The 26,501-nt window shown below is 37.5% G+C and overlaps 4 protein-coding genes across 5 annotated transcripts; 3 read left to right on the top strand and 1 right to left on the bottom strand.

The window, feature by feature from the left end:
- Positions 1 to 1,575: 1,575 nt before the first annotated feature.
- Positions 1,576 to 5,895, top strand: LOC6548899 (CD63 antigen). Of its 2 annotated transcripts, none has more exons than XM_001974002.3 (4): positions 1,576 to 1,716; positions 4,091 to 4,200; positions 4,432 to 5,010; positions 5,066 to 5,895. In XM_001974002.3, the coding sequence occupies exons 2-4, from the start codon at positions 4,138 to 4,140 to the stop codon at positions 5,129 to 5,131; spliced, it is 708 nt and encodes a 235-aa protein (XP_001974038.1). In that variant the 5' UTR covers positions 1,576 to 1,716; positions 4,091 to 4,137; the 3' UTR covers positions 5,132 to 5,895. The 2 variants fall into 2 exon arrangements, with proteins under 2 accessions (XP_001974038.1, XP_026835982.1); XM_026980181.1 differs by lacking the exon at positions 1,576 to 1,716 and adding an exon at positions 2,066 to 2,240.
- A 2,650-nt stretch (positions 5,896 to 8,545) lies between these two features.
- Positions 8,546 to 14,084, top strand: LOC6548898 (dynein assembly factor 1, axonemal homolog). The gene is made up of 5 exons (XM_001974001.3): positions 8,546 to 8,861; positions 8,918 to 9,387; positions 9,442 to 9,506; positions 10,151 to 10,236; positions 10,292 to 14,084. Exons 1-5 carry the CDS (start codon positions 8,729 to 8,731, stop codon positions 14,047 to 14,049), a joined length of 4,512 nt encoding a protein of 1,503 aa, XP_001974037.1. The 5' UTR covers positions 8,546 to 8,728; the 3' UTR covers positions 14,050 to 14,084.
- A 1,047-nt stretch (positions 14,085 to 15,131) lies between these two features.
- Positions 15,132 to 17,432, bottom strand: LOC6549052 (putative gustatory receptor 39b). Its single transcript, XM_001974000.3, has 3 exons — positions 16,355 to 17,432; positions 15,496 to 15,663; positions 15,132 to 15,435 (listed from the first exon to the last, which is right to left on the bottom strand). The coding sequence occupies exons 1-3, from the start codon at positions 17,237 to 17,239 to the stop codon at positions 15,379 to 15,381; spliced, it is 1,110 nt and encodes a 369-aa protein (XP_001974036.1). The 5' UTR covers positions 17,240 to 17,432; the 3' UTR covers positions 15,132 to 15,378.
- Positions 17,433 to 18,772: 1,340 nt separating this feature from the next.
- On the top strand, positions 18,773 to 24,015 carry LOC6549051 (cytosolic 10-formyltetrahydrofolate dehydrogenase). Its single transcript, XM_026980902.1, has 3 exons — positions 18,773 to 18,936; positions 21,045 to 23,150; positions 23,234 to 24,015. The coding sequence occupies exons 1-3, from the start codon at positions 18,931 to 18,933 to the stop codon at positions 23,861 to 23,863; spliced, it is 2,742 nt and encodes a 913-aa protein (XP_026836703.1). The 5' UTR covers positions 18,773 to 18,930; the 3' UTR covers positions 23,864 to 24,015.
- Positions 24,016 to 26,501: the final 2,486 nt, after the last annotated feature.

Genomic DNA, 26,501 nt, shown 5'->3' on the forward strand with positions numbered 1-26,501 from the left:
TAGTATCTCTTGTTCAGACTCCGTCTTCTGCAAAATTTCCACGCTTTATGCATTATCTTTCATGCGATACAATTATTCCAAAACACTTTTGCTAAGATGTCGTTCGCTCTCCCCAAGGTGCATGTGTATTTGTTTGGCGCTCACTCTAAGCTAGCTCAACAACAATTTTTGCAGAATGAAAATACTTAAAAAAAACACTGTCACCTAAGTCATATACATTTCAAACCAGTGCTGTTTTTTTTAAATTAGGTATTAAAAGAAATATCTCATTTGAGGTAAAATAAGTTTCAATGCATAATTTTTGGTTTTATTTTTGCTAGTGAAAACATTTGTGGGCAATTTTTATTTTGTCATATAACAGGTCTGTAACGCACCTTTTTAATATTTGTATTAATAATAAATAAAAAAAAAAAATAAAACTAAAGGACCTATTTTTCTGATACATAGCTTATAAAATTTGATAAAACAAACCCCGAGTCCACCCTATTCTTGAAAGGTTACAGCCCTTGGTTGTCAAATCCGAATAGGTTTGTGAAAAGGGTAAATCAAATCACGGTGGAACAATTTTAGAGTTGCTTTTAAAGATTAGATTAGAGGTATTTGTCATCTAAATGTTCCTGAAATATTTTATATTATTCACGGGTGCGACAGGATGTGAGTGAAAAAATATTTATAAATATTCTTGATCAGAATCTCCAGACGCGTCGATATGGCAATGTCCGACGAAAGCTACTAAAATAATTATTATGTCTTTGGTCTTACTGTGTGCTCTTTCTTGACAGCAAATATATATTCACTCATACAGCGAAACACAAACAGTAAAAAGTTCTTAATAAATTAAAATTTTAAGGCATATAACGCATCAATGATATTAAAGACTTATTAATAAAAATTGTATGCAAGCCTGATTTTATTTTCACTACGATCTTAGTTTTATAATAGAAATCTCCTTTTAGCAGAACTTAAGACCCCATATTAATCCCAAACGAAACAAGGTTATACTATTTTTTATTACGGACTCAAATCGAAAACAAATCCGGATGGCAGCTCCTAACTTTTGCATAATTCAGTATGGCAGCTCCCGAATTGTGTAGAAATCGGGACGGCAACTCAAGAGTGAAACGTTATTTTAAAATTGCAATGAGCGAAATAAGTATGATATTCGAAATATTATCATTACATTTTACATATTTTTGATGAAAAGGCATTTTTATCGATGTAGGTATTGAAAGGCAAAATAAAGTGAAGTTAATTGTCTTATTTTGGTATAAATCATTTCACCTTCATTTTGACCCTAGACGTTTCCCAATGCGAAGGATTCCCACTAGCCCATGTATGTATGTATTTACAAAAACAACTTTTGACGAGTTTATATAAACAACAAGCGTATATACAAAATTGATTTGTGAAAAAGAAATATACGCGACGAAAAAAGGCTACTGAACTACAGAAGTGAACTATCATTAAGTATCTTGAAATAATCTTCCCCGCAAGAGGAGAAAATGGCAAATAGTGCAAACAGTTAGCGAGCATTCTCGCATTGTCGTGATTGGCGTGAAACATCGATGACCCTGCGCTATCGATACCCCTATCGGACTATCACATCGCAGCTCTAATGTAAAGTCCCACTTGGAAATATCCATCGAAAGTTGTTGTTTCGATTAGAGCGCGGGTGCGAGTAAATAAAACGAAACCATTGGGTCCTAGATTTGAAAGGTATAAACATTTGGGGGAAACCAACTGCAATAGGTGGATGCGGTACCCTCCGCCATACAAATTGGTATTAGCAGAAGTTCAGAAGTAATTGTGTGTATGTGTGTAGTTTGTGGAGAGAGAGGAAAAGTGGCTTAGAGCGAGTTACCAATGTGCAGTTATTTCGACTTCTCCCTGTGCTACCTGAGATCTAGAGTGCGGGGCGTAAATCTGTTGACTGCGCTGTGTGCTTGCGGCAAAAATGAGATTTGAGCCTGGTGTCGTGCTTGCCTCACGATGTGCTGTAGGCCGTAGTGGTGGATGCCTCTGGTAATGGGACGCTCATCTCCAATTCAGCACAAACGGTCAGTCAAAGATTCCCGTAGTGTGGGAATTTCCTATATTTATTTATCCGCCGTCCATGCCTGTGAGTGGAATCCGGAAGTGGACGATGGCACGCAACCAGAAGCGTCATTATGCACACATGCAACTGGACATGCGGGAGGGACTCCCCTTAATAGAGCTGCTAGGCAGAAATTGATTCATATGTAAATATACCTGTATGGAAGTAAATACACACATACCATACGACAATAGTGAGATTGAGAACAGCCGGTTACTCACAGTGGCGCCTTTTCAATTCGCCAAAGAAACGGAAGGGGCAGAGGATGTGGTTATCGGGTGAAATAAATATCTCTAAATATAAAGATATAACGTTAAGTTTAATCAGAATAATAGTTTGAATTCAAGCTCATGGTTATTGTGAACTAAAATCAAGTTTTTTTAGAGATCTACGTAATTTAAAGGCTCTTGATTTTATGAGTAATTTAATTTAATAAAATAAATACACGAGTATTCAAAATTCTTTAAGTTGTCGTTCAAAAAACCATGATTAGATTAGAATTTTTTTATTGTTTTAAATGTTTAGATGGGAATCTAAAAACTATTTAAGTCTGCAGAACCATAAAACTGCTCTTATCGCAATGGTCGTTTGGTGCCTGGGTGCAAAGCAGTCAAATCATTATAAAATCGGGAATAGGAACACTATCAAACAAGGAAGCGTTCATCTTCAGCGCAAAGCATACAATTTAGTAGCAATATTAAACGGAATAAAAGAGGAGGCTTGCTTCTAGAAGCCGAAGTATTTTGAAATTGCAATATAAACAGTCGTCAATCGTAGAGTTCATACTCTTAATCAAGGATGTTACATATGTATATATTACATATATGTTTAAGTCAACATAATAACATAACATTTGAAGATGAACTGCTTTTAACGGTTTCACACCACTGTTTCGAATTAAGCCTTTTTACGCAGTACTAACAAATAGATGATCCGTGTGGCGGGTGTAGCTCCTCTTTACGCAGCTGACACAATTTCTAAGCTATCGATTTTGCCTTCCGTTTCCCTTCCTATTTCTTTGTATATCGAAGTCTTGCCTATTGTCGGGTAATTGCTGGTAGCACTACTAATTTGAAAACCAAGCTATTTCATTGCAGAGTTGAACTCTCATGAACTCATTCAAACAACACAATAATTACAGCAGACGCGATGTATCTATGTATTATGGTGTTTCATATGTTGTCGTTGTGGCAAAATAAATGAAAAGAAAACAATGACGCCATTGCAGTTTTTATTTATTATTAATATTACTTTGAAATATTAAAATAAACTTTGTATAATCATATATTCGGTATACATTTTTTTTGTATAATTACTGCAAGGGTGTATAAGAATCGGCTTTCGGGAGCTAGCTTCCTTTCTGGCCTAAATTCAATTTCGATTGGAAATTTATGCTTTTCTATTTAAAATCTTTTTTCGCCTGTCACTTCCATCACGTATCCCATAATAGCAGCACTTAACTATATCGATCTTTTTTGTTATAAATTTTAATTAAAATATCAGAAATTTTATATAGAAAATTTTATAGAAATTCTTCTGTTCTTCTTAATTCTACAACAATATCGATTTGTAGGCAAAACCAATCCGAATTCAGGTCGTCCGTATAGTCTGCTTTGCTGTCACTCTATTTAAAGAATATATAATGCCAAATAATAATACGTTCAAAACTAGGACACACTACAACACTGCCACTTAGAGAATTAAAAATGGCTATTGGTTTCCATTAGGTTGTCAGAAGGTGGGATTTTGCCAACCGAAAGCAGAGTTAAATTGTTTGCTGCCCTTCAGGGTGTCTACGTATGTACATATGTCTGAACCAGGGTGCTTATGCCTTCTAGTTTCGCTGTTGGCATAGTTAGAGCTCAAATTCGTTCCAATTTCCAGTAACTCATAAATTGGAACCAAGTGTGTGGGGCCAAACATTTTATTGATTTGCTGTCGCCGTTGTCCTGCACAATCGATTTTAAATTTAGTTTAACCCCTTTTTGCCCACAGTCCAAATAAAGCAGGCAGCGAGTTACAAAGCAACACTTTGGAGTATAATGGCATCTGGCGGCTTAACATGTGTAAAATACTTGACATTCTTTTGCAATCTTCTTTTTGCGGTAAGTCAGCAAAACTGTCGAAATTTACTTTATATTAATTTTATTAATCGTATTTCTAATACTTATGAAAAAATTTAAAACAATTAATGCTTGAACTGGGGAAGTGCCTTTATCCTTTTTATTATATAGAATACTTCTAGAAAAATATTTTTATTAATAAAAATAATTTATTGCAATTATTTTAACATTTAAAAATATTTTAATATGCATTGTATGTCTTATCTAACAAAGCTCACTGGACTTCTTATCTTTCTGGTGGGAGGCATGGTCCAACTAAACTATGCACACTATTCGAACTTCGTTAGCGATCACATCTGGACCGCTCCTATTATACTAATGATTGTCGGTGCCGCTGTAGCGGTTATTTGCTTCTTGGGATGTTGTGGAGCTTTGAAAGAGAGCAGCTGTATGATACTGAGCTTTGCCCTTCTTGCCGTGGTGATATTTTTGTTCGAGATCGGACTGGGCCTTGCTGGCTATGTGAAGCATACCGGTCTTCATCATATTATGGAGAGTCAGTTTAACTCGACCATGCAGCACTATAAGGAACGGGCTGACTATCGCGATGCTTGGACTTTGCTGCAAACCGAGCTAGATTGTTGCGGCACCAATGGACCAAACGACTGGGAAACCGTCTTTCCTAATAGTACCCTGCCTGCGGCCTGCTGCTCTGAGATTAATTTAAGCGAGGCCAAGGAATGTACAAATGTTCACGCAACCCAGCGTGGCTGCTTGGGAAAGCTTTTAGATATATTGGATTCGAAGACTTTGTTATTGGCCTCCGTTGTGTTGGGAGTAGCGGGTATTCAGGTGCGTCGCTATACTAATATGTACTCAATTAAATTAACAGAAAATGTTTCCATAGATGCTCACTATACTGTTCGCTTGCTGTCTCTATCGTTCGTTTCGCAGGAGCTACGATCATGTTTAGAATGCGAAGCGAGGATCCCGTATACCGCCTTTAAAATTGAACAACATTTTTTCTAGTTTGTAGTTTGGACCATGCGTCACATGCCCATTGAAGGCTGATTAGCTTATTGATATCTAGGGCATTTATTGCGTTTTATATTAGTTCTTCAATTTATGCATATGTAATAATATGGGCAAATCCCATCCCATTTTCTTTGAAAAAACTAAACTTCTCTATTTACGTTTGTCCTTTAAGTATTTAAACTTCTCTTTTTTGGGTCCTCGAAACCAATTTAAGCCAAATTGGAATTGTAGTAAAAAATGTGGCTTCAGGATCCAGAAAATTAAATTTGACTTACAGACCAAAAACATTATGGAATATACCGACTGATCTGTATAACTATGCGTATTGTCTGTTTTTCGGAAATATTGTTATATTTAAACACGGTTATGCAATTTGGTGAGAAAACATCACCAAACGAATGTCAACTGCATTTCAATTACTTATTATTTATGTAACTAATAAAACACAATATTTATATATATGGTATTTAGGTTTTTATGCATTCATTTTCTTCATATAAGTAGCATTTCTTTCTTCATAAAACATTGTATCACAGTACACTTAAATAAAAGCAAACCACAAAAAAACACATTTAATAGAAATGCCTAAACATATCGAATTTACAATTTTGATATCGAATCACGTTGTGTTGATTGCATCACAAAACACTACATACATAGTTGTCTACAAGTCTACATCCGAATAATAATATGATAACTGTTTATAATGTTTTTTATGTGGACTTAAGTATTTTAAGGATATTACCAATTTAAATATCTATTGAAAAGTACCGGTCTAACAGCCTTTTTTGAGAAATATTTTTCATTTTATAGTTTAGCTTGTGGCCATTTCTATCGCTACGTCAACCACATAGTGAAGTATCTTTCTAGCACTCCCACTAGCTGAGAAACGAGAACTATAGCATTCTCTCGTCATTATTTATACCCGTTACTCGTAGAGTAAAAGCCTATACTAGATTCGTTGAAAAGTATGTAACAGGTAAAAGAAAGCGTTTCCGACCATATAAAGTATACATATCAGGATACAAAGTATAGATCAGGATCAATAGCGGAGTCGATCCATGTCCGTCTGTCCGTCCGTATGAACGTCGAGAACTCAGTAACTATAAGGTGTTGGAATTAATTCGTTGCGTTTTACGAAAGATGGCGCGAGCCAACTATTCACAGTCACACAGGCAAAAATAAATACTCTCCTGGAAGCTACTGAAATAGCGCATCTTCAGTATATGACCAGTATATGACATTGCCTTATTGTGTTCATAGCAATTGTTGTGCAGTATCAAACATGTCGAAGTTTGTGCCTGAAAAATAGTTTTTGCGGGGAGTGTTACTTCATTATTTTAACATGAAGAAAAGTTATCGTATTTTAGTGGAAGTATACGGTGAATATGCTCTCGCTGAGCAAACATGCAGAAAGTGGTTTGCGCGGTTTAGAAGTGGAAATTTTGACGTGTAAGACAAGGAACGTCCTGGACAACCGAAAAAGTTCGAAGATGAAGATTTGGTGTCGTTGCTCGATGAAGACCCGTGCCAAACACTTCTGGAGTTGTCCACATCACTTGGAGTCGACTTTTCGACGGTCGGAAAACGGCTCAAAGCCATAGGAATGTTACAAAAACAGGGAACGTGGATTCCATATGAGTTGAAGCCAAGGGACATTCAACGGCGTTTAAGCACCTGTGAGATTCTTCTTCAAAGGCAGATAAGGAAACGCTGAAATGGGAGGTTCTGCCCCACCAGCTATATTCACCGGACATTGCTCCATCCGATTATCATTTGTTCCGATCCATGGCGCATGGCTTGTCAGAGCAGCACTTCGAAAACTACGACATGACCAAAAATTGGATCGATTCATTCATCGAATCGAAAGAAGAATTTTTTCGACGCGGTATTCGAACCAAAAAGATGGCAAAAAGTTGTAGATAACGATGGACAATACTTTGAATAATGCTACTGTAATGATACCCTCATAATAAATCACGAAACTTTGCAAAAAAACGATACGAATTAATTCCAACACATTTTGTATATAAAAGCTAGAACATTGAGATTAGCCATGCAGATTTCAGAGACATATTTGTTTTATTTTTATAATTAGTTATTTTTCTTTATAATATCAGTACATAGGCCAGTTTCAAACGTTTTAAAAGTGTACAAGGTAAGCCTTGTAAGTTTGGATAATATTTAGAAGTCTGAATAATTCTGAGCTGTAGACAGGAAGCAACCAAATCTCAGATGTTGCTGAAATTGCATATTTTAATTCTAGTATTCATAGGAAAATAATTATTTGAAGTAGGGTTTCGACATAAGTCATGGATCATTCTGCCACCCACTAATTGCTTTAATTGTCACTTCGAACCAGCAATTGATAATGAATAAATGTACCTCGTTCAAATTGTATTAAAATTAATTCCTGTTTGATTTAAGTTACTTTTTAAAATGTTATTCTGTATGCTGTTTTTTTATACCCGTTACTGGTAGAGTAAAAAGGGTATACTAGATTCGTTAAAAAGTATGTAACAGGCAGAAGAAAACCTTTCCGACTATATAAAGTACATATATATATTCTTGATTAGGATCAATAGCTGAGTTGATCTGGGCATGCCCATCTGTCCGTATGGACGCCTCGACGTGAGGAACTACAAAAGCTAGATTGTTGAGATTAAGCATGCAGCTCCCAGAGACTTAGACGCGCGCAAGTTTCCAAATGTTGCCACGCCCACTTCTACGCCCCCAAACCGCCCAAATCTGCCACGCCCACAATTTTGAAAAATTTTGTGATATTTTTTCATTATTTATACATTTTGTACATTTCTATAGATCTACACTTTTTGCCACGCCCACTCCAACGCCCACAAGCCGCACAAAACTGTCACGGCCACAATTTTGAAAAATGGTGCGATATTTTTTCATATTTTTTATATATTTTGTAAAATTCTACTGATTTACCAAACAATTTTTTCCTCGCCCACTGTAGAAGTGGGCCCACAATATGTCACGCCCGAAATTTTGGTGATATATTTTTATATACATATCATGTACATTTCTATAGATTTGCAAATAAAAAATTTAGCACGCCCACTCTAAAACCCACAAACCGCCCAAAACTCTTAAACAACATTTTAAGATTTTTTTCATTTTATTATTTTTTTTCTCAACTTTTACCGATATTCCAGAAAATTTTGAAATTTCTCGTTTGCACTTCCACTAGCTGAGTAACGGATATCTGATAGTCGGGGAACTCGACTATAGCATGTTACCTGACAGCTTGCAGTAGTGCTAGTCTAAACCTCCGATATTCCAAAAACAAATTCTTGTTTATTATATTTATTTTGGACAGGTATTATGTACATACATACGTGTTTGTTACCACTGGTTACAATAATCTGTGTCCTTTTATCGGTTGCTATAAGCAAAGTGTGTTTGTTCAATAAAAACGAAAACGATAAGTGTGCTGTTCTGGACTTGTTCAAACAAATCATTATTTTACATAAATAGGAAATTGTATATTTTTAATTTTAAAGCTGAAAACGAAATGTCTCATGCTAATCGTAAAGAAATAACTGGTCTTACTCGCATGACACCCAAGGGCCTAAAAGAACTGTGCAAAAAAGACAAGCTGTATCAAACACCACGTTTAAATGATGTACTATATTTGCACTATCAGGGTAAGTGGTCAGATCTTTCTTACAGAGAAATGAATAAAAAAAAGAAATCATTATAGGTTTTCAGTGCATAGAGAACTTGGAAGAGTACACAGAGCTTAAGTGTTTGTGGTTAGAATGCAATGCCATTTCAGAAATTCAAGGCTTGGAGAAACTTGGCAAACTAAAGTGTCTCTTTCTCCAAAACAACCTTATAACCAAAATCGAAAATCTAGACCCATGTCGCGAGCTAGATACTTTAAATCTGAGCTCGAATCATATTCGCAAAATACAAAACATTGGGACCAATATTTTGCCAGTTTTAAATACTCTTACCATTGCATCAAACTATCTTAAGGACAGTGACAGCCTGTCAGATTTGATTCAATGTAAAACCTTATCGGTGCTAGACTTATCAAACAACAGAATTGACGATATTTTGATTGTAAAAATATTTGAGCAGATGGTAAGTCTGAAGGTCTTGGTTCTGCAAGGAAACCCGGTTGTTTCCCGCTTACCCCAGTATAGGAAGACATTGATATTGGCTTGCGTAAGTTTATTTTTGATCCATTATCATAATATTATACCTTTGAATTCCAAACAGAAAGAACTTACTTATTTGGATAGCCGTCCAGTGTTTCCTCGCGATCGAGCATGTGCTGAGGCTTGGTAAGATTTTTTATACCCGTTATTCGTAGAGTAAACGGTATACTAGATTCGTTGAAAAGTATGTAACAGGTAGGAGGAAGCGTTTGCGACCATACATCTACATCTAGCTACATCTATTATTGATCAGGAACATGGTCCCTATGACCATCGTTAAGATAAAGCATGCAGATTTCAGAGAAATAGGCACAACGCTATCTTGCCACGCCAGCTCTAACGCCCACCATCCGCTCAAAAAATGTTTTGATTTGTTTTCGTTTTATTATTTGTTTTGTCAATTTCTATTGATATGCCAAAAATTTGTTTCCCACGTTCTCTTTAACGCCCACAAACCGCCAAATATCAAAACACTTTTGAAAAGTGTGAGCGTGGCAGTTTTGGGCGGCTTGTGGGCGTTAGAGGGAGCATGGAAACATAAGTCATCATGATGCCATGCGTCTATGTATTTGGAATCTGCATGCTTAATCTCAACTTTCTATCTCGACGTTCATACGGACGGACAGGCAGACGGACAGAGTCAGATCGAGTTGGCTATTGATCCTGATCAAGAATATATATACTTTAAGTGGACGGAAATACTTCCTTCTACTTATTACATACTTTTTATATTTCCAAATCGGTTTAATTAACCTGAAATGTTTACGTAGGAAGCGAGATGGCTATGAAGGGGAACGCAAGGAAAATAATCGTTGGAAACGGGCTGAGCGCAGGAAAACACGCGAAAGCATTAACTGTAAGTAGAACCATAAGAATATGAAAACGATCATCTAATCCGTCATTTTATAAAGGTACCATACGTATGAGAAATAGTCACCGTCCACCTGATCAGCAGGATCCTTTGCTGAGGTCTAGCGATTCGGAAGATGACACATGTACCGAAACAACCCGTAAGAAAGTTGCGCTTGAGAACGATTGTGTCGATGATTTATGGGAGGAGGTCTCGTGTGAACAGCCTATCTCAGACCACGGAACCAGCACATCCAGCTCTGTGGAAGACAAAGATGGTACAAGCTCTCAGGACGATCTCATAGCAGAGAAATTGAGTAATCGTGGAACACTCGAGGGGCGTCCAACAGTCCTTTATGAAAATGAAGTGAGCAACATAAAGAGTGTTAACCAAAATATCAAGAATTTTGAGCCCAGGAGTATAGAGACAAAAGTATTTCAGGATGTAAGCAAGATATCGCCGATTATTATTGAAGAGAAACGCGTTCCGAATATAAATCTTAATAACGAACCAAGCGATGTGAAAAATAGAAAAGTGATTAAGTGTGAAAAAACTGGTTATACTTCCACAGGACAAGTTCTTAAGGAAAACGTTTTTGACGAAGACGCTGAAATAAAAAATGTGGAAGACATGGTTCAATGCCAGGATATAATTAAATCAAACGAAGATATGAACTCTGAATTCGTCGTCAGTACAAAGCTGGAAAAAGATGTTGAGCAAACTTGTATTGCCCTAAGAAATGAAGCTCAATGTAAGGAATTAGACGAAGATCAATCCATTAAAGAAATTGAAAGCAAACTTATTAACGAAATGTACGAAAATGTTGCTGCTGATGACCATGATAAACATAACGAAACTGTCGATTTAAATCTAAAAAAGACCGCAAGTGCACAGCATGCACGCACATTTTTTTTCGAGGAAAACAAAATGACAAGAAGATTTTATCAAGAAGATAAAAAGTCCAGCCTTTTAGCCAAAAGCAAGGAGGAAGCACTGTTGGAAGAAGACTGTATCATTTCAAATGAAAAGTGTGCTTATGACTTAGAGGAAATAGGTCGCCAAATGGAAGAGGATCTGGCAGAACTTAGACAGTCCACTCAAAAATTGGTTGGGTTTTCAATAGACGAGGATGCTGACAGCAAGACAGACAGTGAAATAGATGAGGAGGATCTGATGGCACAGCAGGACCCATACTCTCCACTTCTCCAGCAGCAATTCAAAGACCGGCGTATGAAAATTATGTTAAAAGAAGAAACCAAAGCCCAAGGGGAATCAATTCGGGACTTAAATATTACACTCTCAAACGAATCTAGCAGTGATGACAAGCAAGATCAATTATTTGCCAAATTATTAGATGATGCAACAGAAAATATACCAAAGCGCATCTTTGGTACTGGGTGTGATTCACTTAGTTCTGCTTGGCCTCAGGAAGAGTGCTTGCTTCAATTGACTTTATCCGAAGTAAAAGAAACTCCTGATCAAGAAATTGTCTTCAAGAATTCCATAACAAATAGTTCAAGTTTCGAAGAGGCGAATGAAATTTGCGTTCGTATAGATCAAAAAATGGCCGAGGAAGAGGCAGCTTTAGGTAAACTGTTGCATGACCTAGAAAACGAGGCCAACACGAAGGTGAAGCACGATGAAACCAATTCCAGTAAAGAAAGTGACGCTGCCAGAATTTGTACATCCTTGCTAGACGATATTATGGTTGAGCTTACGTTCAACGAGAAACGGTGGCATGAGAAACCCAAAAGTTTTAAATTCGGTCCCATCGAATCTGACGATGAGTTCAGTTACTCATTTGAACCGCAATTGGAAAAGTTGGTTCCCCCTGCATTAGAGGATCCAGCCCGAGGAAAAAGCCTTCGAGAATGTTTGGACACCTTTTCTGACTTTGTCTCTTCTATGGCAGATCCGAAGCTGCCCTTGATGTTGGGTCGTAACCCCACATCAGGTGTAGAAAAAATTCGTGCCGCTCAAGAGCTGCTAAAGTCTAAAAATCTTGCAGAGCTATACGCAGATACGGCGGAAAGCTTAAACTCCCAGGTAGCCAAAGAAATTGAAAAGCGCAAGCGGCGTGTGGCCGCATCTGCTACCCGTTGCTTTAATCAACGAGATAAATATGATGATACCTTGGAGTTGGTGCAGAATCGGTTGATGATTGTCAAGAAGGATTCCGGGGATCTGGAAGAACTGCCACCTCCACCCCCCCTTATAAGTGACACAGAGTCCGAAGACTACGATACAGCGGAGGATGAGTATACGCCTGGGAATGGAGGTCATAAACATACACATGGGTCAAAACCTCAAGACTCGAAAGAACATTTAATGAATAATTTGTTGAAGCAAAAGCAAGACAAACCCGACACTGTAGAAGAAGTTGGTAAAAAAAACGATCATGATGAAGATGAATTTTATTCGTTGGAAGCTATGACAACCTTCGGTAATCTAGACGCCGAATTTTTTCATAAATTGGATCTTCAGAAAGTTAACGATTCCGAAGACTCAGAATCGGCCATCAATTGCATGCGAAGTTATAACGAACTTCAAGCCTATATGAAATCCGGATCATTGAAACACCAGTTGAATAGTGAGGATACCAAGATGTTGCAGACAATGTTTTCCACGGTTGCCTCTGATGGCAAGCCGAAGTTACGAAACCCCAAAGGAGAAGAGGAGGATGACCTTCTTAAAAAGATGGTTCTTCGCATGAAAGAGTACGAGGAACGGGAGCATCAGCTCCAACTAGTACCGCATGAAATCCCCAGGGAGTTAAGTCCCATTAAGCTATCCTTAGGTGGATCTAAGCTTTTCGAGCAGAAGAATAAAATTCCAGAGACTGGCCTTGTCCATGCAGAAAATGAACTTACTGGGAACATCCAATTTATAGATAACAAGAAAACAAATAATGACAAGAGCACAGATGCAATTGAAAAAAATTGCGAACCACTTGTCAAGACCTCATGTCAAACTTCAAACAAAAGTATAGACGACGATATACAGTCCGACGTTTCAACTGACTACGAATCTGGTGAAGAGGTACTGGTTGTTGAGCCGCCCAAACTTTCTGACGCGGTTCTAAAATCGTTATACTCTGATGGATTTGAAGCAGACTTAAAAATGGTCCATGAACTTGAAGAAGCTACTCGACGTAATCTCTACCGCTATCATTCAAATGTAATGCATAATTCAACAAATAACCATTCCTTTTCAACAAAAAAGACACTGCCTACTAAAACCTCTACTTCTGAGCAGTCTGTAGGAGCCAAGGCCAAGTGGGCCAAAATAGCTGAACGACTACACGAATTTCTTGATCCTGAGACGATTCTAAGGAAAGAACAGATTGGTGAAAGAGATGCATGTGAAGACAGTGAAGATGAAGATTTCGCATTTGAGGAAAACAATTTTGAAAAAGATGAGAAATTAATAATTTCAGAAGAATATAACAGTACACAAAACATTTGCGATGGAAACTCAGGTCCATCTAAGCTTGATGGGAGCGACCAATTTGCGAGCATTAAAGGATTTGAAAACATTACAGAAATGCCAACATATAATATGGAATTAAATAGCCAATCCAAAAAGAAAACTTCCGAAAAATTGTCAAATGAAATTGAAAATATAATCACAACCTGCTCTTCTTTTGAAGCTCCAACTGATAGCATTGGGATTGAATACTTTGAGGACCCAACATTAACCCAAATTAATCCAGAAGGTTTAAAAACGGAACAAATTGAGTGCAATCTTCAGATTCTAAACGAAGATGGAGATGTTGTGGTCCAAGAGCTCAGTGTCAATGCTCAGGTGTCTTTTGAGTAAGAGTCGATCCCGATTAATTTGTTAAAATGTAATTCATCATTTTACAATTTTTTTTTCTTTTGTTCATAAAAAGTAAATGGACGAATATTCGAAAGCGCAAGAATAAATGAATTTTAATTGCCCCACTATGATATAGCATGTAAACTTTAATTTAAAATCCAGCTCGTACCGCTCCAGTAGCAGTAATCTGAAAAATGTATAAAAAGTTGAAAGCACTTATAAAAAGATTAGATGGACTTCGGTTATTAGGAGTGCCCCGTGCCCATTGAAACTGGCACGGCATAAACTACTTAAAACCGGATCGTAGTTTGATGGTGCATCACAGAAACCGGTTTTGTAGACTGCTTGTTGGTTTCTAACGCAGGGCAATCGTTCGGGTTATCACTTGGCCGTCATTGATAACAGTTTTCTGTGATTATCGGTATTCCCAAGCGAAAAATATTATACTCGTAGAGTAAAGGGTATACTAGATTCGTTGAAAAGTATGTAACAGGCAGAAGGAAGCGTTTCCGACCATATAAAGTGTATATATTCTTGATTAGGATCAATAGCCGAGTCGAACTGGCCATGTCCGTCTGTCCGTCCGTATGTCCGTATGAACACCTCGGGATCTGGAACTACAAAAGCTAGAATGTTGAGATTAAGCCATGTTGCCACGCCCTCTAACGCCCACAAACCACATAAAACTGCCACGGCCACACTTTTAAAAAATGTGATATTCACGTTTTTATGTCTTGTAAATTTTTATCGATTTGCAGAACAACTTTTTGCCACACACACTCTACCGCCCACAAACCTCTCAAAACTGCCGTGACCACATTTTTGAAAAATGTTTGGATATGTTTTCATTTTTTTATAAGTCTTGTAAAGTTCTTATAATTTGCTAAAAATAGTTTTGCCACGCCCACTCTACCGCCCGCAAACCGCCAAAAACTGTCACGCCCACCCTTTTGAACATTTTTTTTTTTCATTTATTCCGGAAAATTAAAAAATTTCTCTTTCGCTTTTCCACTAGCTGAGTAACGGGTATCTGATACTCGGGAAACTCGACTACAGCATTCTATCATGTTTTTTTTATTAGTTAGCCCCATAATTTCAGAATCGAAAAGTATTCAGTTTTGAAACTTGTTCTTATCAGGTTTCTTCTTCTGGCCCGGTTGCACTTAACTCATACCAGTCTTAATGCTGATAATTTATTGTCGGTGATTAAATGTATTTTGTTAATGCAAGTATTTTGTCTTCATTATGCTAGATCAACCATAAACAATATAATGCGCCGAGGAAATGAATCCCGTATTGTGCTAATAAGCTCAATGGGTGCAGCAATTGCTACACTGCACTGAATTGCATAAGAACGATTAAATAGGTCACTTTCGCAGCCAAAATCTGAAAATGTAAAAATATATTTAAAAAGCGCTTAGTTTTGGAAACGAAAATCATACAAACCGACATTAGAAGGGAGTTATTAGTGTTCATAAAGCCCTCAGCATTGATAGCCAATAAATTTTGCTCCACTTGCATGATAAACTCTGTCAGCAGATCTTTATAAGAGGTTTCTCTTCCGATCGTGGGATGGCAAGACAAGTTCCTTAAGTAACTTCCAATCAAGACACTCTAAAGGGGTGGAAATAACCTTCATTTCAAAATTTAAGGCAACTGTTTGCATTATGGAATATAAAATATATGTATGTATGTAAGTGAATGGATTTCGTATTATATAATCATCTCATGTTTTATAAACTTATATAAATTGTAAATTTTAAACAAAATTGCAGATGGATTTCAGTCAGAAAATTGCATCGCCGTGAAAGGGTCATTTGCAACCATATTATGTATATTCTTGATCAGTATCAGTATAGCCCTATCCGTATGTACGGTCGTTTCTACGCAAGTTTTTCAATTAGTTTTTTCCCATTCGGAAAAACTGAGAATAAATGTCGTTTTTTTAAATCATAATTCTATATACACCAGTATTTGAGAATATATTAATTTGATTTTAATTCGATAAACATCTAAACAACGACAACATCAGGAACAGTCGGAAATTGATTATCTTATTAATAAAAAAAATCTTACTTTCTTTATATTCGAGTATAAAACGCTTTAGTTCGCAATATAATAGTTTTTTTGACAATAGATAATGCTGGTTAGAATTTGATCAAAATCGGACGATTTATATATCAGAAAGATATATCTGAAAGCTTGAAAGTTTTATTAATAATTGTTTTGGTATTTTTCTTAAATAAAATCATAAGTACATAAGTTTCGGCTTGCCGAAGCTAGCTTTGTTGATTTTTTTTATAACCTGTCGTTGGCAAAACTCTCCACAACGGCAAAACACCAAGATGTTGACGAATGAGGGTACAAAAACGGAAAATGTGGCATAAAGGTACTTGTATTCATAGACCTCAGCCAGAACTTGCTGGGTCCAGTATACATTGACGGTACTATCTGAAAACAGAACCACGTAGGTACCAAGTATGGACCAGCCAAAGAGATCGTTGAAGTGTGTGAACAGATGATAAAGTTCCATATGACACTGTTTAAGTGCTAGCAGAAAATCTAGGGAGCAAAGCCGATTGGCATTACCGTCCAAACTGCAGTTGGCGCCCATCAGATGACACTCAAGTACGTTTTGGAGTCGTTTACCTAACAGACTTACGTGGTGACCCAACAAATCTACGTACAAAAGCATCAATACGAATTGCATCCTTATAATAAGGATTAATAAGAGAGAGGACCAAAAGTAGAGGAGGCTTCCGCTTAGAGCAACATAGATGGAGGGCAATACCGTCACCAAAAATCCAATACCGAGTGCTAGAATTTTCGCATACGACTGCCACTTTAACTGCCCTACATGTATCTTAAGTTCGCACTGCAGTCGAAGTCCCAAGCACTTTATCTCCATACAGAACCTGAAGTAGTCATCGTAGTGAACCATCATCTGCAGTATAATGACAGTAACGCACACAATCTTAGCTACGAAAACAATCACGTTGACCATAAGAGAGAGAAATAGTTCTGAATTTTGTGGAAAATTAATAGAAATTCCGAAACTAACTGCATTTAAAATAATTAAGAATGCTGAGTACAATTTCTGTACGAACTGAGATTGAGCACAATTCTCTGACCAAGGCACAAGCCCCAGCAGGGCAAAGTATTTGAGGTACGTATGAAGGGAATAGAGCATGCCGTACGGTTGAAAATATACTGGCTATAATGACATAATACCCAGAATATTTAACTACTACCACTCGATGGCACTATGAGCAAGTAATTTGCTAATTAATCAGATAACTTTGCTTCTCAATCAATATTGTTCCGCCATAGCTTACCATTAAGAAATCCACCTTTTTAAAGTTTTTCTTCAATCAGAGAATAATCATGATCATCGCAATACCTGCCTAGTCGAGAAAATATGCCAGATGTATATGTACATATGTGACAATCCAAACAATCTTTACAGGAGAAATACAGTCATTTTATAAATGTGTCGTTTAATTTTGAATGGAATTTGTATAATTTTGTTTATTCACTTGAACAATGTTAGTTCCAATAAAAAATATTGTCCAGCCTTCTGGTCAAAAACGGGAAAAGCCACATGGTATCAGATACCCAGCTTGAGATATGCTAGCAAATTCTGTAACATGCGGAAACTTCAGCATGCAATCAACTTTTAATAAACCTTTAACTATTATGGTCGGATTTTCAAAAATGTTTTCATTATTTGAACATTGAATCTGTATGTAATTTTAAGTTTTAATTTTTCTAAAAGACTCAACGTTCATTTGGACGCGCAGACGGACATGGGTAGATGGAATCCCCTTGTTATCCTGATGAGTAAAATAACTAAATTTGTAAATAAATAAATAAAAAAATTTGTAACTGTAACGAACACAGTATACACCCTACCTCTACGAGTAACAGGTATACAAATTAGCGCGCTCACAATATTCGTATACAGAAGCTATCGCTTCTGATTTTCTACGTTTCCGCTGATAATAGATCGTTTCTATAATTTAATTGTGATTCCATATATAAAGTGAGCTAATAACAGAGTCACTAGGTTGCGCATATATTTCTATTCCCTTGCAAGGAGTATATTGATTTCAGAGGTTGCAACGCATGAAAAAACTATGCCACAAAACTCATATAAAGTAAAGTAAATTAACAGTCGATATCGATATCAAGTCGATATAGCCATGTCCTTCTATCCGTCCGTTTTCACAATTTTCAAGATATCTCCATGAAACTTTACCAAAAGGATTTGTTCAATTGAATGTAGTATATTAGTCATAAAGGGGCAGAATGGAAAGAATATTATATATATTGTATATATATATAATATATATTTCGTCTGTCCGTCCGTATAAGCGTCGATATCCCAGGAACTATAAAAGCTATCAAATTGAGATTAGGCATGCGGATTCCAGAGACATAGAAGCTGCGCAAATTTGTTAATTGATGTTGCCACGCCCACACTTTTTCAAAATGTTTTTATATTTTTTCATTTTTTTGTTTGTTTTGTAAGTTTTTATTGGTTTTCCCACGTTAGCTTGAACGCCCACACTTTTGCAAGCATTTGAATTTTTGTATTTTTAAAATTTATATAAATTTTGCAAGGGTATATAGGCTTCGGCTTGCCGAGTCTATCATTCGTTCTTGTATATATATATATTTTTTTTTTAACAGTTGATAACGATAATGCAGCCTTATGTGGTGTGAGGCTATAAATAAGCCACTATTTGTAAACACGAAATCAGTTGATACTTTGCGGGCCCTGACAAAATAACAAAGTGAAAACAGAGTACTGAGTACTCATATTAAAAGCTACTTGACTATTAGTGTTGGTGTTAAAGTGCTGAAAAGTAGTCAAATCTAATGGCTGTTAGTATGAATCTGATTAAAATAAGTCGCTTTAAAGACAAACTTGCAGACTTTAATTTTGAGGCATAATTCAATATAAACTTTTTTTAAATTAATTTATCTCTTTATTTATACTTCACAAAGTTCACAAAGTTCACATTACCTAATGTTCCAAGCGCACATATACACTCGTAAACATTTTAATATGCGTCGTTAATATAAGCGTTATTATAATAATCTTCAGTACAATTAGTCGCCTTTTTAGTCCCCAAATAAAAAATCATCCCCAGTGGATTTCACATTAAAATATATCACCAAATATGCTTCATAAAGGTAGATGAGTCAGCCTAAAACATGGGTAGTCAAAAAGCAATTGTACTGTGTTGTTAAAAATATATAGATGATCCTCAACAAATTTGTTTAATTAAGGTGTGCGTCTGGTCATAAAAGAATTATCTAAAGCAAGGATCCCGAGAATGTTATAAAAAATCTGTTTACGCCAAATTAAAGCCCATATATCGTGATCGAGAAATTTTTTAAAACTAATTGAATTCTTGATTTAATGACTTACTATGAGTTTTCACAGTTGGGAGAAATGGAACAAATGGATCATAAACATTTTACAAATTGTCAAACTTCTTACTGTTATTGTGTTCCAGCTTTTTAATATCCTGAAAATTTCTATTGAACGTACATATTCGATCTTAACAGTAGGAAGTTTTCCCAAAGAATATAACAAACACAGTAACAAAAACAGAAAGTGGAAAAGTAAAAAAACGAACAGAAGAGAAAAAAATTAAAAATAAATGTTTATAATAAAATTCTACTTTCTTGCAAAATCAAACCCATGTTTGAAAGCCGTTATGAAATTTCTAAGATACCATTAAATACTAAAGATTCTAAATTAAAAATGCAATTGAAGAGAAAATGAACAAAACAACAAAAATGATACTCGCTTTTTGTCTGCCTCATCTTGTTTTCGTCATTTGCATTTTCCAATTACCGTTTGTTCAGCATATGCTTGATTTTCTTACTTCAGTGGTCAAAAATATATCGTCAGGCAATATAAGAAATAAACGTACACACTTTTAGAGAAACAATTTCATATACATATATGTATGTGCTATAAATGTATAAGGCTGTGAATTATTGTATTCCCACATTAATATTAAACAAAACTTTAAGTCTCTTTTCATTCCTATGACGCTAAAATTTCGTTCTAAAGCGAAAGAATATGTAACCTTTAGTTACAGTAACACTATTATTCTCACATAACGAACATTCTAATTATTATTGTTTTATTATGGCTGTTATATTGCATTTGTCGTCGCAACAATTAATGCACAATCTCCTAAAATTCGACAAAAAGTTAGACATATCTATTGCTCTCTCTGTGTGCTCTTCCTTCTTTTGAGAATAAATTGAGCACAAAACAAAAACAAGAGGGACTTCCCGATTGTCCTAGTTTTAATTCAATTTTTCCGTTGATTTTGGGTAGGTGACAACGTAAAAATTTTACGGGTTTTTAGAAAAATGTTTCATGATGTTGTCTTGCATTTATGGCTTTGCTTAGCTTTGCTTTTAGGGTGCCTTTTCCTGACTTTTTGACCCTCTTTCTTTTTTAAATAGAAAATCGTCCTTAGTTTTAAGGTTTTAATTTTTATAGGTCGATTTTCTAAAATGCAGACCATTTTTTCTATGACCTTACTGTTTTTACGGTTTTTCTCTCTTATACGATTTTTTTAAACGTTCCCTTACTTCGACGAACATTTCAAGACTAAGGTAAATCTGTTTTCGAAATAAAGGTAGATTAACGAAAAACAATTTCTTTATTTAAAAATAGTATATATAATCACTAGACAATGTTTTTTCTAATTAATAATTAAAATATGGTTTTATGGTACGTTTGGTTAGCATCGGTAAATACATATGTATTATACAAATTCAGATACCCGTTACTCAGCAATATGCATATCCATTGAAATAATATATATAAATTGGAAAGAAAAATAGTTAAATAAAATAAATAGAAACCTTTTTAAGGGTAAACTTATAATTTATGTGTCCAACCTCAACATATTAAAAATCATTCTAACTTTTTTTTCACATTTATCTCATGCGCTTTTCAGCTAAAAATAAGAATCGCAATTATAGGACAGAGCAATTTTGCTGCTGATGTTCTAGAGCTTTTGTTGGAGCGCTCAAATATCCAAATTGTAGGCGTCTTCACTATTCCAGATAAAGGAACTCGAGAGGACATTTTGGCAACTACTGCTAGCATCCACAACATACCTGTTTTCAAGTTCGCAAGCTGGCGTCGCAAGGGTGTGGCACTGCCTGAGGTCTTGGAACAATACAAGTCTGTGGGCGCTACCCTGAATGTTTTGCCCTTCTGTTCTCAATTTATTCCCATGGAGGTGATTGACGGGGCGCTATTGGGCAGCATTTGTTACCACCCGTCGATCTTGCCTCGTCACCGCGGAGCTAGTGCCATATCGTGGACACTGATCGAGGGCGACGAGGTGGCTGGCTTCAGCATTTTTTGGGCAGATGACGGTCTTGACACAGGACCCTTGCTGCTAACCCGGCAAACGAATGTGGAACCCACGGACACGCTGGACACCATATACAAACGCTTCCTATACCCCGAAGGTGTAAAAGCAATGCGTGTCGCAGTGGACATGGTGGCTAGTGGTACGGCACCCAAGATAATCCAGGCGGAAGTGGGGGCAACCTACGACCCGGCTATGTTTAAAACAGAAAATCAGGTGATCAATCTTCAGGCCTCAGCAGAAAGAATTTGGAACTTTGTTCGCGGTCTAGACTCAGTTCCTGGAGCCATAGCCACGGTTTTACATGAGAATGGCACAGAGGAGCAAATTCGACTCTTTGGAGCTCATCTGTACTCCGCTGGCCCCGTTTCGGATGGAAAGGTTCTACGGCTAAGGGGCCTAACAAAGCCCGCCTGGATACACAGCCGTGGTCTTCTTATAGAGGGAACCGACGGTGCCTTTGTCAACATTCGCCGTATTAAGCGTGGCACAAAGGTAATAAGCGCGAGCGACTGGTTTAGGCAATCTGAGAATCAGTCTATCACCGACTTTACCGAGGACGAATTGACGAAGCGAACGTTGCTGGCCGGAATTTGGAATGCAATACTCAAGGAAGAAATCGACTCATCGACCGATTTCTTTGCATCCGGCGCAGGTTCAATGGACGTGGTGCGCTTAGTGGAGGAGGTTAAAGAAGTCTTCGACGTGCCGCTGCAGAACGAGCAAGTTTTTATGGCGCCCGTATTCGAGGAGTTCTTTAGCGAACTGGTTAGGTTTCTTCGACAGGGAAGTGCCTGTTCCAGTGACCAGCAGCTCGACTTTGAGGCATTCACGTTGAAAGCCAACAAAAGAAAGATCCGAGTGCCCACGCAACTTTTTATCAACGGCGAGTTTGTTGACGCCGAGGGTCAACGCACTTTGGAAATTGTTAACCCAACCAATGAAGAAGTGCTTTGTAAAGTGGCCTGCGCCTCTGCCACAGACGTGGACAAGGCAGTTCAAGCAGCCCACTCTGCTTTTTATGGACCCTGGAAGCAGATAACACCAAGACAACGAGGCCAGTTGATGGTCAATTTGGCTGATCTGATGGAACGAAATAAGGAGGAGCTAGCCACTATTGAGTCAGTCGACTCGGGAGCGGTTTACACTCTAGCCCTTAAAACCCACGTTGGAATGTCCATCGAAGCGTGGCGCTACTTTGCCGGATGGTGCGACAAGATCCAGGGCAACACGATCCCCGTTAATCCTGCGAGACCCAACAATGTACTGACCTTCACCCGTAAGGAGCCAATCGGTGTATGCGGGTTAATAACGCCCTGGAACTACCCTCTGATGATGCTTTCCTGGAAAATGGCCGCCTGCGTTGCCGCCGGGAATACATGTCTCATAAAGCCTGCCCAGACCTGCCCGCTGACCGCTCTGAAGTTTGCAGAGTTAACTGTCCGGGCCGGATTTCCGCCAGGCGTGATCAATGTCCTGCCTGGAAAAGGTTCAGATGCAGGACAGGCAGTGGCAGACCATCAGCTGGTCCGCAAACTGGGTTTCACCGGGTCCACGCCCATTGGCAAGCACATTATGAAGTCCTGCGCAGACTCCAACCTTAAAAAGTGCTCCCTGGAGCTGGGGGGCAAGAGCCCGCTAATTATCTTCGCTGATTGTGATATGGACAAAGCCGTCAAACACGTAAGTGATAAAACAAAAATATTCCTAAAATATTCCTAAAAATATTCCTAAAATATTGCTAAAGCTTCCTATTTTTCATTTAGGGCATGTCTTCGGTGTTCTTTAACAAAGGAGAGAACTGCATCGCCGCGGGACGGCTTTTCGTGGAAGATCGGATACACGACGAATTTATCCGACGCGTCCTTAAGGATCTGCGCACTATGACCATCGGGGACCCACTTGACCGCTCGACGGTTCACGGGCCTCAGAACCACAAGGCGCACTTAGACAAATTGCTGGAGTTTTGCAGACGTGGGGTCGATGACGGCGCGAAATTAGTGTATGGGGGATGTCGAGTCCCACACCTCAAGGGATATTTCTTCACTCCCACAGTGTTCACGAACGTTACGGACGATATGTTCATTGCCCAAGAGGAGTCCTTTGGACCGATTATGATAATATCAAAGTTCAGTGGCAGCGACGTAGATTCCTTAATGGAGCGGGCTAATCGCACGGAGTATGGTCTGGCCAGTGGCGTTTTCACAAAGGATATTGGCAAAGCGCTTAGCTTTGCTGATCGCATTGAGGCCGGCACTGTGTTTGTCAATGTATATAATAAGACTGATGTGGCAGCTCCGTTTGGGGGCTTTAAGCAAAGCGGCTATGGCAAGGATTTGGGTCAGGAGGCGCTCAACGAGTACCTAAAGACCAAGTGTGTTACAGTTGAATACTAAAAATGGCTTAGCCCAAGAAAAAATGTACTACTTCTTGTACTACTCGTAACACAAACTAGGTATAGGTATATAGTGAAATGCCTATGTTTTGTTGAGTCGAACTAATGCCCCGACTAAGGACAACGCTAATAATAAAAAAAAACTTGGAGAAATAGTTTTCACGTCTTTATTTCTTTGATCTCAGCTTTTGACTAAATTCTTGTGACAAAAATCTTACTTCTGCTGCCCATTTGTTTATATTACCGCAAGATCGCCCGCTTGACATATAAATTTTATACAATAATTGAAGATTTAGAGTGCCGCTTAGGGAGAGCGGAATCGCTTGCTCCGAATGTGGATTGCTTACATTGTGTGCACGCTCTGCATATTCCTTGTTCACACTAAAAACTAATGCGTACACTTAATGAGTTCAATTCGGGTGTTTGAATCTAACTGACTCGCTACTGCGAGGGCATCGCCTTTTATTCATTCTTACATAGGTTCATATCATCTAATTATATAATGCAGCGCTTGTAAGACGCTGCAGTCTGCGTTGGTCAATGCAGCTGAGGTTTATCTTAAATGTTTGTGGCCTATGACCGCGCTAGTCACCTCCCGCGTGATCATATCTCTTGACACTTCGGCAATAGACCACTGCAATCGTACTTATCTGTAGTTGCCACTTATGCTGTTCCGTGACATGTTTATTGCAGCCCTTAAATAGAACATATTTATAGTTTGTCTACTTATCATGTCTAAACACATGATTAGACATTCCTATTTCTTCGAACAGTACTAAATATGTGAATATGTCACTTCCCTAGATTCGTGAAAAAGTATGTAACAGGCAGAAGAAAATGTTTCCGACCATATAAAGTATATATATTCTTGATCAGAATCAATAGCCGAGTCGGACATGGTCAGTCCGTCAGTCCGTCTGTCCGTAAGAACGCCTTGATCTCAGGAACTACAAAAGCTAGAATGTAGAGATTAAGCATGCAGCACACAAACCACAAAATTGTCACGGCCACACTTTTGAATAATTTTGTGATATTTTTTAATTTTTTATATATTTTGTAAATTTTCTACAGATTTGCCAAAAAACTTTTGGCCACGCCCAGTCCAAAACCGACAACCGCCCAAAGCTGTCATGCATACACTTTTGAAAAATGTGATATTTTTTCATTTTTTAATATATATTATTTTGTAAGTTTCTACAGATTTGCCAAAAATAAATTTTGACACGCCCACTCCAACGTCTACAAACCGCCCAAAATAGTCACGCCCACAATTTAGAAAAATGTGATAGTTTTTGGTTTAAGTTAAGTATTCGTTAATTATATATAACCTAAAAACACGACGGACATAAATTTCAAAAAGAACATTAACCCGAACTCCATGTTAAACAAAAAAATCGATACACATCACATAACCGGAAAAATTTAAAGGTTCTCTTTCCCTTCTGTTCTCTTCCGCTTTCTGCGCAAGACCACCGCAGATTCGCCGCGCCTTGAAATTCGCCGCTGGAAATAAAAGCTTGTTGTCTTGGGCTATTGAGAAACACTTTTCAGATCTTTTAACTGGTATAATACCGAACAAAATCAAGTCTTGTCGTTAGATTAACAGCGCGGGAAGGTAATTATACCCGTTACTCGTAAAATTCGTTGAAAAGTATGTAACAGGCAGAAGGCAGCGTTTCCGACCATATAAAGTATGTTTATATATTCTTGATCAGAACCAATAGCCGTCTGTCCGTATGAACGTCTCGATCTCAGGAACCACAAAAGCTAGAATATTAAGATTAAGCATGCAGCTTCCAGAGACATAGACGCAGCGTAAGTTTATTTCCAATTACCATTCCAATTCCCTATTTCCATTTCCCACTCTAACGCCCACAAACCGAACAAAACTGCTACGACCACACTTTTGAAAAATGTTATGATTTTTTTTCCACTTTTTTATTAGTCTTGAAAATACCTATCGATTTTCCGGATAACGCCCACTCTACCGCCCACAAACCGCCCAAAAGCTGACACGCCCACATCGCCTTCTCAGCAGTTCACTTTTCTACACTAGTTGACACTATTCTACGATATCTTCATCAAATGCAATGTTTGGACGCTTATGCTGTTACCGCTTTGAAAATTTGATCGTTTTCATATTCTTTCAGCCCTCTATCGCCACAGAAAAACTATTGTTGTCTCAAAAGTCGTAGTTCCATTTTACTTCCCCATCTACTCTTGGAGTAAGCCCTGAGTCTTCGATGCACAAATCTGTTCTCAGGTTATCGTTACTTATTGGGCTATTATTAATATTATAATTCGCCAAACACTGTGTTGTTCTTTTAAAATTAGTAAATTTCCGAATATATAATATGTAGATTATCATCGAATTTTCTATTGTTTTCTGTTTTTATTTATATGTAAACATAAACATAAACATAACACATTCTCGTTTTGCTCGACGAACCCCCAATAATTCGTAAGATATTTCTAATTGATTCTTATTTCGCCAAAACAACCCAACCGACTGACTCGTAGTGCAGTTATGAAAAAATTTTTACAAAAGTAATAGATGAATGGCTTTACTTCTGGCAAGAAAAAGTATTTTCCTCGTCAGGATTCAGGGTTTTGTTAAAGAGGATGTGGCATAGCTTTAA

Source organism: Drosophila erecta, unplaced genomic scaffold (genome assembly GCF_003286155.1).
Source record: "Drosophila erecta strain 14021-0224.00,06,07 unplaced genomic scaffold, DereRS2 tig00000092-arrow-pilon, whole genome shotgun sequence".
NCBI lineage: Eukaryota > Metazoa > Arthropoda > Insecta > Diptera > Drosophilidae > Drosophila > Drosophila erecta.